At 42.5% G+C, this 13,552-nt stretch overlaps 1 protein-coding gene across 3 annotated transcripts in view; it reads left to right on the top strand.

Annotated features, from left to right (window-relative positions):
- ATXN10 (ataxin 10) overlaps nucleotides 1–13,552 on the top strand; it is a 151,637-nt gene that overhangs the window by 28,492 nt on the left and 109,593 nt on the right. For all 3 annotated transcript variants that reach the window (XM_073788075.1, XM_019944606.3, XM_019944614.3), the window contains exons 4-5: nucleotides 7,494–7,590; nucleotides 9,783–9,941. In XM_073788075.1, coding sequence (XP_073644176.1) covers nucleotides 7,494–7,590; nucleotides 9,783–9,941 — 256 coding nt within the window. The remainder of the gene's footprint in view (nucleotides 1–7,493; nucleotides 7,591–9,782; nucleotides 9,942–13,552) is intronic.

Below are 13,552 nucleotides of genomic sequence, written 5' to 3'. Positions count from 1 at the left end.
TCTCATCGTGGTTTTGATTTGCATTTCCCTAATGACGAATGATGTTGAACATCTTCTCATGTGCCTTTTGGTTATTTGTAAATCTTCTTTGGGGAAATGTCTATTGAAGTCCTTTGCCCAGTTTTTTTTTTTTTAAGATTTTTTTGACGTGGACCATTTTTAAAGTCTTTATTGAATTTGTTACAATATTGCTTCTGTTTTGTGTTTTGATTTTTTGGCCGTGAGGCATGTGGGATCTTAGCTCCCTGACCAGGGATCGAACCCGCACCTCCTGCATTGGAAGTGTGGAGTCTTAACCACTGGACTGCCGGGGAAGTGCCCGTTGCCCAGTTTTTTGTTTTTTTTTTTTTTTTTTCGGTACGCGGGCCTCTCACTGCTGTGGCCTCTCCCGTTGCGGAGCGCAGGCTCAGCGGCCATGGCTTACGGGCCCAGCCGCTCTGCGGCGTGTGGGATCTTCCCGGACCGGGGCACGAACTCGTGTCCCCTGCATCGGCAGGCGGACTCTCAACCACTGTGCCACCAGGGAAGCCCCCCCTTTGCCCAGTTTTTAATTGGGCTTTTAAATTTTGTTGTCAAGTTGTGAGAGTTATTTATGTATTGTGGATACTAGGAATTATGTTGAATCTGAAGATCCACTTGGGGAGAACTGCCATCTTAATGATATTGAGTCTTCCGGTCCATGAATAGGGAACATCTCTCCATTTATCTGGGTCTTCTTTTTCAATTGTATCAGTTTCAAGTAGATGGCTTGCATCTGTTGACAGAGTTGGAAGGACATTACTGAGGCAAGAAGGGAAAGTGGAAGTGATACTTCTCACTACCTTCTTGAAAAAGGCAGCCAGTGATATTACTGAATTTTATTTGGAATTCAAGAATGCAACTTTGTTTCAACAATGAAGCTTAAACAAATTTTACAGTATGTTCAAACCTAATAACAAATCTTTTCAAAAGGGTTCTTGTTCCTTGATACAGTGCCTGTACTATCTTTTGACCTTCTCTGTGAGGACCTTACTCTTTGTAGATTTTTAGCAGGGTATCTGTGCCAGTTTTTTGTTACCGCTCTTGAGGTAAGAACTATAATTACGTTGTCAAAATAATATTTAGAGTATTATTTTCAGAGAATAATTGCAGTGGTGTGACGAATATATTATGCTCATCAAATTATATGTAAACATAAGCATGAGTTATTTTAATTGAGTTATTGGTGTTGTTTTTGGCCTTTGTTCTTTTCTAATCTGTAAAAATAATGTTGGGCTTTTTGAGGAGCTTTGTAACATTTGCAGTATTTACATAAAGATCACTTGATAAGCTGTTTGGTAAAAGTAAACTGTCATTTGTACTTTGTCTGGAGTTTTCTTTTCTTGTTTCTAGGACGTCTTTAAACCTTTTCCTTCCCAGAATTATGTTCTGATTCAGAGTGCTAATTTTTAGTTGCCTGATGAATTGTTGGGTTGTTTGGCTTTCAGACCGACTTATATTGTTGGCTTTTTTTGTGTGTTAAATTAAATCTTACAAGGATTTCCGTGTTAATACTCTAAAATACTCAGCAGAAATAGAAATGTCATTTTACACTACGACTTAAGATGAAAATGGAGGTATTATTTTTTATTATGAACATTTTATATAATTTCATTATAGAGTGATTTTTAAAAATGAAAAGAAAAATAATCATTGTATATGCCGGCTACATTAGGCAAACACTTGACTTTTTTCTAGTCATCCTTCAGTATTTGTGTGTATGGCTGTGAATGTGTATTGCAGTTTGTATCCTGCTTTAGTTTAGATTATAATGTGAATTCAGTTTTGAGGTTCTTGGTTCAGCATTTTGTCTTCAGAGTTTTTTATCTCAGTGTTTTGCTTTTTGGCCACAATTTCGCAGCTCTTCTTTGAGCAGCCAGTTGTCGAGTTGCTATGAATAAGTGAATAGCACAGGCACATTACACGCCTCAACCTTTTTCATCTTTACAGCTGCTCTGCCTTTGAGCTATTGGAGCAGCAGCGACAGGCTTTGAAGGGAAGGCCTGGGTTCCGGAAAAGTCTGAGGACAGAGGACCCGAGCTCCGGGCCTGGGTCAGTAGGCCCATCCCTCCCTTCTAGCAAAGCAGGGATCTAGGAGGTTGAAGGTCTTTGGAAGTCCTCTTGCCCTTAAAAACATCTCCTGGTTGCTGCCTGGCCGGGATTTCCGTTAATAGAGCAGGATCTTTCATTTCATCTCAGACTCTCCTGTGGCGCCTTTCCTTGATGAGCTGATTCCTGTTGCTGAGGGAGAGCCACTGCTTGTTTTTGCCTGTCTTGCTTCTGCCACTTGCAGGCTTCATGCCCCAGGCCAGTTACCTGACCTTCTGAGCTTTGGTTACTCTCTGCAAGAGGGGGATAATATTAACCCCGACCCCATACGGCTGTCGCGGGGGTTAGATGACATCTTACAGTTAGAACACAGTGTCTGTCTAGCACCTAGTGAACACTCAGCACATGCTAGTTATCACTGTTATTGTTACCTCATTCCTTGGTTCTTGATGCTTTATTCATGCTGGTCTTTTGTTCCTCAGAAGTGTCTCGCTCTCTGTCCACTCAGGGTCTCATCACATGCTACTCTGTCTGTATGGACTGTCCTGGCCCCAAAGTAACCACTTTGAAAACAGCGAACAGTCGGGTGCAGGCGCTGATCCCTCAGCGTGGGTGCCAGGCAGGGGTGGCTGGGGCCTGGCGCGGAGGGCTGGGGCTGGGGCTTGTCGGGCGCTGGCTTTTAGTTGTGTGACCTGAGGAGGGGGCTGGGCCAGGGGTGGGCGTGCAGGGATTCTCGGTAGCGTCTGTTCACTGCAAAGTGCACAAGTATTTTAAGTATTTACTTACCAGCATCGCATACCCGTGAGAACTGGCTTACTGGTCGCGCTCTTCTCTTGGTGTGTGGGGTCTGGGGCCCTCTCCTGCTGCTGACTTGGGTGACGTGATAAAGATATCTGCCTACTGTGACAATTAAATACGAACTTGTATAAAATAAAGCACTTGGAACCGTACATGTCGCGTTAGTGATTGTCTAATGTTGGGTGTCGTTCTGGTTACGGGGCTGTTGTTACTCGGCTTTGAGCTTAGCCCTCTGTGCTCTGTTTCGTGGTGCAGGGGCTGGGCGTCCAGAAACACATTTCTCCTCCGCTTTCAGTGAGGTTTAGCCAATGAAGGATCTAGTGGGGACCAGGAGGCAGGGGGGGAAAGGGTGACTTGCCCCCTACTCGGGTCTCCCCTGGATGGTTCCCATTCCAGCTTCCTTCCCACTCGGAAAGCCTCCTAGTATTTCCTAGAGACACCACTGTTAGCTGGCCTGGGCCCTTCTTCCACGCGCCAGAGGTGCCAGCGGTAGCCTGGGCAGCCCCTTCCACAGAGGCCCGGGTTCCAGCTCTGCAGAGCCCCTCCAGGCTTCTGGGTTCTCACAACCTTACCCTCTTCCCTTGGTGCCTCCAGTTTGAAGGGTGGTAGGTGGTGGTTTCCTGTAGCCTTAATCTCTGTGTTACCTCAGTGTTGCCTTTTTAGTTGAACTAATTCCATATATTAAATTTTCTTTGTTAAAGAACAGTTTGGTTGCTGTCTGTCTGACTTGGTCCCAACTAATTGAACTGTTCTTGTTTTCTAAGGCTTGTGCTTGATGTCATCTTCTCTCGCTTCCCCTGGGGCCCTCTTTCCCTTCCTCACAACTTCCCTCCCTCCCTCCCTCCCTCCCTTCTCTCCATCTGCTCTGCCAGCTCGGGTACAACCAGGAGACACAAACCGCACTGCAATTTGAACAGGGAAAATTTTAAATAAAGAATTACTAACTATAACAAAGGCTTGAAATAACAGGGGATTGACTACTAAGAAGTAAAGAGAATGCCAAAGAACACAGGAATTGCAGATATAAGGAGCAGCCAGTGCCCCCAGGGCTAAGATGAGTGTCCAGGGAAGAGGCTCCCCTCCCCCAGGCCTGAGATCCAGGCCTGCTTGGAGAGGGCACGGCTGTGGCTCACTGGGTGGTGGTGAAGTCGCCGAGGGGTGGTGTTGGTGGAACTTGATGGAAATCCACCCTCTGGGGTGCAGGGGGGAGTCGTCCACAGAAATCTTCCATGACTTGAAACTGGCTTCAAAGCAACCTGAGGAAGTTCCTAGCTCCTGGACACTGCTGGTTGGTCCTGCTGTGCGAGAGCTCCTCACTGGAGAAGCTGCAGGAGATGAACGCCAGAGAAACAGGAGAAGCATGGCCAGAGGACTACCCAGAACCAGGAAGAGAAAAACTCCGCTCCCTCCAGCCCTCCAGTGCCCCTCCAGCGCCTCTACCCACGAGGCTGTACGTGCCAGCTGACAAAGGAGACCTTCAAAGGCCCACCTTTATGTTTGCAGAGCAGGCAGCGAAGCTAAGAAGCAGTGATTGATAACTGGTGCTCAGTCAAGAGTAATTTAAATGCGGTCTGTTCACAGATGCAAAGAACTTGAGAGAACCTTTAGTTCCTAATGCATTACATTCTCACAAACACTTTGTCATTTTCTAATTTTTGCCAGTGCGGTGGTTGTGTAGTACAATCTTGTGGTTTTCCCGTGGGTTTGAGTGCTTTTTCTTTTGTGTGTGTGTGTGTGTGTGTGTGTGTGTGTGTATATACATATATATGTGTGTGTGTATGTATGTATGTACTGGGTGGGCCAAAAGGTTTCTTCGGTTTCTTCCGTACAGTGGCGGTAGTGGCACTCAGTTGTCTTTAACTTCATTCAAAACAATTTTGTTAAATTGTAGGTGACAGCTGTCATATCAGCATGCATTTAAAAAAAGTCTTATCAAAATTGGTGAATTTTTGTGTTTTAATATCGAAGATGGAAGAAAAAAAGCAACATTTTTGGCATATTATGCTTTATTCTTTCAAGAAAGGTAAAAACGCAACCGAAACGCAAAAGAAGATTTTGTGCAATGTATGGAGAAGGTGCTTTGACTGATCAAATGTGTCAGAAGTGGTTTACGAAGTTTCATGCTGGAGATTTCTCGCTGGACGATGCTCCACAGTCGGGTAAACCAGTTGAAGTTGATAGCGATCAAATCGAGACATTAATCGAGAGCAGTGAAGGTTATACCATGCGGGAGATAGCCAACATACTCAGAATATCCAAGTCAAGCAATGAAAATCACTTGCACCAGCTTGGTTATGTTAATTGCTTTGATGTTTGGGTTCCACATAAGTTTAAGTGGGGAAAAAAATCTTCTTGACCATATTTCCTCATGCAATTCTCTACTTAAACATAATGAAAATGTTTCAGGTTTTTTTGCCACATTGTGTGGCATGCAGAACTTTCCCAACCAGAGATCGAACCTGTGTCATCTGCATTGGAAGCGTGGAGTCTTAACCAGTGGACCACCAGGGATGTTCAAACGTTCCATTTTTAAAACAAATTGTGATGGGCGATGAAAAGTGGATACTGTACAATAATGTGGAACGGAAGAGATCGTGGGGCAAGCGAAATGAACCACCACCAACCACACCAAAGGCTGCTCTTCATCCAAAGAAGGTGATGTGTATACGGTGGCATCGGAAGGGAGTCCTCTATTATAATCTCCTTGTGGAAAACCAAATGATTAATTCCAACAAGTACTGCTCCCAATTAGACCAACTGAAAGCAGCACTCAACAAAAAGTATCTGGAATTAGTCAACAGAAAATGCATAATCTTCCATCAGGTTAATGGAAGAGCGCACATTTCTTTGATGATCAGGAAAAACCGTTACAGCTTGGCTGGGAAGTTCTGATTCATCTGCCATATTCACCAGACATTGCACCTTCAGATTTCCACTTATTTAGGTCTTTACAAACTTCTCTTAATGGAAAAAATTTCAATTCCCTGGAAGACTGTAAAAGGCACCTGGAACAGTTCTTTGCTCAAAAAGCTAAAGTTTTGGGAAGATGGAATTATGAAGTTGCCTGAAAAATGGCAGAAGGTAGTGGAACAAAAGGGTGAATATGTTCAATAAAATTCTTGGTGAAAATGAAACATGTGTCTTTTATATTTACCTAAAAACCGAAGGCACTTTTTGGCCAACCCAATACATACATACATATATATATATATATATATATATATATTCTGTGGAGATTTGGACAAATGTACAAGGACATGTATCCATCACTGTAATATCATACAGAGAAGTTTCACTGCCCTGAAAATCCTCTGTGCTCCACCTGTTCACACCGCCTCCTGTGCCCCAGCCCCTGGCAACCACCAATCTTTTTACTGCCTCCATAGTTTTGCCTTTTCCAGAATGTCGTAGAGCTGGAGTCATACAGTTTGTAGCCTTTTCAGGTTGGCTTTTCATTTGGTAATACGCATTTAATGTTCCTTTTCATGGCTTGATGACTCATTTCTTTTTAGTGCTGAGTAATATTCCACTGTCTGGACGGACCACAGTTTATCCATCTAATGAAGGACATCTTGGTTGCTTCCAAGTTTTGGCAGTTATGAATAAAGCTGCTATAAACATTCATGTGCAGGGTTTTGTGTGGGCATAAGTTTTCAGTTACTTTGGGTAAATACCAAGGAGTGTGATTGTTGGATTGTATGCTAAGAGTATGTTTAGTTTTGTAAGAACCACCAAACCGTCTCCCAAAGTGGCTGCACCATTCTGCGTTCCCACCTGCAGTGGATGAGAGTTCCTGTTGCTCTGCATCCTCACCTGCATTTGTTGTCAGCATTCTGGATTTTGTCCAGTATTCTGCGGTTTTATTTGGTGAAATAGTCTAAATGTGTCCACTAGGTTGTTATTAAATCTTACTTAAATCTTCTAAATATGCTGATTGTTTTGTCTGCTTATTTTATAATTTACTGGAAAGGTATATTATCATTGCCGAATTTAATTGTGGGTTTTTCTCTTCCCTCTATACTTTTGTCAGTTTTTCTTTAATATATATTTGAGACCATGTTATTAGGTGATTCCAATTTAAAATTATACCTTTCTGTGAATTAAGTAATTCTGAAATGACTTTAAAAAAATTTCCAATAATACTTTTTGCCTTAAAGTTTATTATGTCTGGTTTTAAGTGGTTGTATGACTCCCTTTGTAGGCTGGTATTTGCCTCGTATATCTTTTCACCATTCTTTAACTTTCAATGCTTCGATAGCCTTATATTTTACATGTCTTGTTTTAAATTGTCTATTGTTAGATTTTAAAAGATCCAGTCTAAGAGCAACTGTCTTTCAATTGGAACACATATTCCAATGATATTTAATGTGATTACAGGTATATTTGTGTCTACAGTTACAAGGTTTTAAAGAAGTTAATTAATTTTGTATAAGTACATTGTTTTGGTAAGGCATTTTAATACTAACGTCATACCCAAAGTTTCATTGTGGTGAGAGACTTTTATAGTTAAAAGAAGCAAACAAACTTCCTGTTTAATAACGTGGAGTATTTCTAACTAAGATGTATTTATTTGGTGTTTTGAAAAATTCTTTTAATCATGTATCTTTTTTGCCTTTATAAATCCTCAGCTTTTCGCTGTGGTCTGCAGTTTTTAGGCAATATTGCCTCACGGAATGAAGATTCCCAGTCTATTGTTTGGATGCATGCTTTCCCAGAACTCTTTTTGTGAGTATATTGATAGAGTTTTTCTGACTTCTGAAAAGATTGTGGTTATATCAATTCCCAAACAGGAGAAACTAACCTTTGGTAACAGAACTCAGGACAGCAGGTGCTCTTGGTGGGTAGTGGCGGGTTTAGTACTGGCTGGGAGAGGGCACGAGGTAGACTTCTGTATCTTGATCTGCGTGGTGGTCACGTAGGTATATACACATCTCATTGGGCTGTACACGTAAGGTTTATGCCCTTCATTGTATGTCAGTTTTTACTTTAAGTAAATAAAAGTTTTGGTTAAAGTAAGGAATGCTGTTAAGGACACATTTTTTATAAGAAAAAAGCCATAAAATATTGAAGCATGGGCAATGAATTAATCATGTGTTTATTAATTGAGCATTTCTTATATGCTCGGCACAATGCTATATGTTTTGGTAGGTATGGAGAAGTATAAGATGTGGATAACCAATCTGTTTATGTAGATTGATTTATGGTGTACTTTCCCTGGTGATTTGCTACTGTGTTTTGACCAGCTGTGTTCATAAGAAATGGAGCATGGAGATGAAAGGTGAGCAGGTGATGGAGGAAGGATAGGTAATAGGAAAGGCCCCATCCTGGGGCAGGAGGCCTGGCTTCTAATCCAGGTTCTGTTGCCAACCAATGGGGTAACTTTGGTGGTGGCAACAATATAAGCAGCAGAGCAGCTGTCGTTTGAATGTCCAGAGCTGGGTCTTTTCTGTATATTTCCCGTCCTTTACCCTTTGCCCTGTGGGGCAAGTGGTACTGTCCCCATTTGGACAAATGAGGGAACTGACACTTATCACTGGTAAATGGCGTAGCTGGAACCGGAACCCCATGCTGCCCTCTGGATCCAAAGCCTACACTCTTTAAATACCAGCTGCCTAAGTTCTGTGCTGCCTTCCCTGGTTGTATAGGTTTTCTGGGCTCATCTGTATGGTGTAAGGATCAGATAAACGCTAATGTTATCCCTAGCTCACTGAGCCTGTAACCGGTTCTCAAATTCCTGCAGATAATTAGAGTTGAAGGCATAAAATCTTTACGGTTAATAATAATTGAGCTTAGGTTGGAAGGAAAGAATTGTGGAATTCAAGCTGTAGAAATAAAAATTACTTATTTTTGAGAATTCATTCCTTTCAAACATTTTGAATACCTCATCTCTGCCAGGTTCTGAGCTAGAGGAGTAGAATAAGGGTAACTTAGATATGTTCACCACTCCCCCAAAGCCCATGCTATAAGCATGTTGTAGTGTAAGAACTGATGTATTAATAACACAGGTGAATCCAGGTGTCAGGGACACAGAGGAGAGGCCCTGAACACGGCCGTCAGAGGCGTTTACTTGGCAGTTACGTGGTGGTTTTACATTCGTTATCAAATCTGATCCTCACGGAAGCCCTCTGAGACAGGCCAGGGAGGTCTCGTTATTATATTCCACGTTTATGTCAGGAGACACACCGAAAGAGGTTACGTGACTTCACTCTATATGTGTTTGTGAGACAGATACAACCAAATTTGAATTCAGCTTTGGCAGGTACTGGCTTTGTGCCTTTGGGCAAGTAAAGTCAACACATTCTTCATCTATAATAAAGGATAAAACCTCCTCCAGAAGAGTATTATGAAGTTTAAATGAAAGAAAAAAAATCCTGCCATAGTGCATAACCCATAATGTAATTGAAAATTGATAAATTAGTGACCTTTCTAAGATCACATAGCTGATAGGTGGGTGAACCGGGAGTTACACGGAGGCTTTTGACTCCAAATTTTATTTCTTGCCAATATATCATCTTTCCCTTAAACATTCTGTCCCTCAGACTGTTAAAGAAATGTCTGTAGTCATTGAAGTATCATCTTACGCCTTTTGATTTTTTCTAACAAGAATGAACATTTTAATGCTTTACAAATGTAATCATTTTACCTTTTTCTTTAATCAGATGCTATTTGCTTTCTGCCTCTGATTCATAAGTGAACTGCCGCTTTTGTATTGGGTTCTCTGTGTCGTGACTAATTTTCAATTTGCTGTTTTTGCCATAAATTATGTACTTGTTTAAAAGTGTTGTAATTCTTCATTAAATCCTTAAAAATATCGTATATACTGAACTTGTTAATGGGATTATTACTATTTATGAGTTATAATCATGTTTTATCATGCTGCTAAGTTGGGCTAACACCCTGCTTTCTTTATTTGGAAGGTCTTGCTTAAATCATCCAGACAAAAAAATTGTTGCCTACTCATCAATGATTTTGTTCACATCCCTTAATTCTGAAAGAATGAAGGAGCTGGAAGAAAACCTCAATATTGCGATTGATGTCATAGAAGCTCACCAGAAGCAGCCTGAATCGGAATGGCCGTGAGTATCTTGTTAGAAATGTGGCTGCTTAAACATCCTGACATCGCTTTCCTGGTAGAGGTTTTAAGTAAAAGTTTGAATTATAACAATTGAACAGTAAGTTTAAGCTTAACATATGTTGAAAAACTAGGAAAAGATCCCGTTTCTAGCCTTTCTTGTTTGTAAATAAATATGTGCTTCTCTGATGTCCTTTCTATTCTGACTTCTGCTTTGGATGGAGTATATTTTTGATCCTCTCCCAAGATAATTTGTTCTATTTTCCATAAAGCTGGAGTATTACTTACAGGCCCTAAATGTCTTTGTGGCATTTTATGTTTCTGATTAGTGGGACCCCACCTCCCTCATAAAATATTACCACAAAATTTCTGCATTTACAGAAATAGTAATTCTGCAAAAGAATTTAATTACAAATTTAAAGTTTATAGCTTAGAAAATATTAAACGTGACTGCGACTCTTCTTGTTATAAAGGTCTTTATCTTTGGTTCTTCCCTTGAGCAGATATAGGGTAAGAAAGTCAACACAATGAATTCTGAGTGAAAGTTGAGAATTTGCTTGTAACTTCGTGCAGCCCCTGGAATGGAAAGTATATTATATTTAGAAAAACAGTCCCAGCAACTAACATATAAAAACTCATGCATAATTGACAGCCATTTAAATGAACATTTTTGAGTTGCAAGAAAAAAATCTCCCTGTCACTGGCATTCCGTCATCATTGCCTTGTGTATCTAATACTATTTGCCACCAGGATTATACACTCAATGTTACGCCATAAGGTGGTGTAGCAAAGAATTCCAGTTGTCTGTATGGGTGTCCAGTCAGAACGCTTTTCTTCTGCCTGTATTGTAAACTGTGAGAGACAGTTCTTATCCTTTAAACAGTGCCAAAGTAAAAATGCTGCTATCTTTACTCACTGGTAGATGTTTACTATTTGTTGAATGAATGGGTTTTACTCCTCATTGGTTTGACCTGAAAGCAGCATGAAGAACCAGACCCTAGCTCAAGGTTTAAGTTCACCCGAACTTCTTTCCAGAGAGGCTGCCGGAGCAGAAGTACCTGGGGAGCATCCCAAGAGGCACCACAGAAGTCAGGAAACTGAGCATTTGTTTTGATTTTTAGGTGAATGAGGAACCTTAACTAAGGCACTGAACTTCTGTGGGCCTCTTCTTCCTTATTTCTAAAATGAAAGAATTGACTTAGGTTAGAAGTTTCCAGACTTCTGAATTTCGTGTCCCATATGTTATTTTAAAGGCATGTGGACATGGTTACAAACTCACTGGAATGGTTGGTTTGGCACAAGGACTGTTGGGTAGCGACACTGCCTGTCTTGCTGTCTACCTGTCGGAGCTTGAATGGCAGTACCTTAAGATGTCATTCTTGCCCTTTGCTCTGATGACTTTACCTTTTTAATTATATTTGGTTAAAGCGAACGAGCCAGTATTCAGTTCTGGTGACTTTTAAAGCATATGGTTTTGCATTTGACTGGTTACCTGGTGAGCACAAGCTTGACGTCATTGCCAGTCAGTACTCATTTGACTGGTTACCTGGTGAGCACAAGCTTGACGTCATTGCCAATCAGTACTTACCTGAATAACTCAAAAGTGCAAAGGAATGCTTAGGAGATTTACCTGGAAAATGAATAGTCCATCTGCACCTCTGTGGGTACCCAGAGTTTTTCCTGGGTTGATCCTGCACATCCGGGAGCTGCCTGTCTGTACTTCCCTGGTTTGGGGCCTGGCTTACACTGAGGAGTAGTGCCCAAGTGGCTTTGCTCTATCTTATTGAGGGCCCACCGTGAGACATTGCTGAGAGCACTGCCCGCCGTGTCACAAGACAAGGGGCTCTGGTTTCTCTGCAAAGACTAATTGCCCTTTTCATGAGGGATCTGATTTGCTTTTATCTTGGAAAACCCGTGGATTAGAAACTATTCCTGCTTTGTGCAGACTTCTAGGAAATTCAGAAAACATGCAGATGCTTGCTTCAAACATTAATTAATTAATTCAGTAATTATTGATGGAGTTCTTGAAGTGTACCAGGTACTGTTCATGGCACTGGAGATTCAAAATTAATAAGACGTTACGTTTTAGTGAGAGACAGATAATGAACCTAAAACCCCAAATAAATGTATAACAAATATCAGATAAATTGGAAGAAAAATACACAGAATGTGTACTGAGCTGTCCCTTAGAATGGTACTTGACTTATAGTAAACGCTGTATAGTATTAGCTAGTATTTTATTAGTAGTAATACAAACATGATTGGTACGGAAGACAGACAGTGGAAAAAACAAGAATCAATGTTAGATTTTTTTTTTTTTTTTTTGGGGGGGCCATGGCATGCGGGACCCCTGCAGTAGAAGCACGGGGTCCTAACCACTGGACCGCCAGGGAATTCCCATGTTGAATCTTTTTTTTTTTTTCTTTTTTTGCCATAAGCGGGCCTCTCACTGTTGTGGCCTCTCCTGTTGCGGAGCACAGGCTCTGGACGCGCAGGCTCAGGGGCCATGGCTTATGGGCCTAGCCGCTCCGGGGCACGTGGGATCTTCCCGGACCGGGGCACGAACCCGTGTCCCCTGCATTGGCAGGCGGACTCTCAACCACTGTGCCACCAGGGAAGCCCCTGAATCTTGATTAAGTACTCTGGTGAGGTGAGGTGACGCAGAGTAACTTTGTGCTACTTTAAAATTTGGAGGTCAAGGAAACCTTTCCCGAGTTGGTGACATTTGAACCGAGAACTGGGTAGCCAGTCATTGGAAGATCTGTGGGTAAAGGTGGAGACAGATTGGGAAGAACAGTCCCAGCAGTGAATACACAGGATGCAAAGACCCCAAGGCAGAGGCCTCTGTCACAGGACTAGGGAGACCGGGGTTTGGACAGTGTAGTGGGTGAAGGGGTACCTGGAGGCCAGTGATGTGGGGCTTTGTGAACCAGGAAAAGGCGATCGTTTTACTCCTTGCCATGAGAGGCGATTGGGGAGTTTTAAGCAGTGTATGGAACGACCTGGTCTGTGTTAGTTAGTTAGTTAGTTAGTTATACATACTTATTTATTTTTGGCTGCGTTGGGTCTTTGTTGCGGTGCGCAGGTGTCTCATTGCGGTGGCTTCTCTTGCTACGGAGCACGGGCTGTAGGCGCGTGGGCTTCAGTAGTTGTGGCGCACGGGCTCAGTAGTTGTGGCTCGCGGGCTCTAGAGCTCAGGCTCGGTAGTTGTGGCGCACGGGCTTAGTTGCTCTGCAGTATGTGGGATCTTCCCTGACCAGGGCTTGAATCCATGTGCCCTGCGCTGGCAGACGGATTCTTAACCACTGAGCCACCAGGGAAGTCCCTGATCTGTGTTTCAAAGGCTCCCTCTGATTGCTGGACTGAGGTTGAGCTGTGGGGAGGGGAGAGGGAGGAATGGAGGCTGGGCTGCCTGTTAGGAGGCAGTTGTAGTTGTCAGGAGGCCAGGGTGGCTTAGATGAGGGTCGTCGCAGTGGGATGAAGAGAGATGAATAGATTGCGTGTGCTCTGCAGGCGGAGCTGGTGAGGCTTATTATGGATTCGATTTTGGGGGTGAGGTGGGAGAGAGGAAGGCAAGGGTGGGAGCTGGGTTTTTGGCTCGTTTGAGTGAGGTGG

Source organism: Tursiops truncatus, chromosome 11 (genome assembly GCF_011762595.2).
Source record: "Tursiops truncatus isolate mTurTru1 chromosome 11, mTurTru1.mat.Y, whole genome shotgun sequence".
Taxonomy (NCBI): domain Eukaryota; kingdom Metazoa; phylum Chordata; class Mammalia; order Artiodactyla; family Delphinidae; genus Tursiops; species Tursiops truncatus.
The sequence above is the reverse complement of the archived record's forward strand: the minus strand, read 5'-3'. Positions and strand labels throughout refer to the sequence as shown.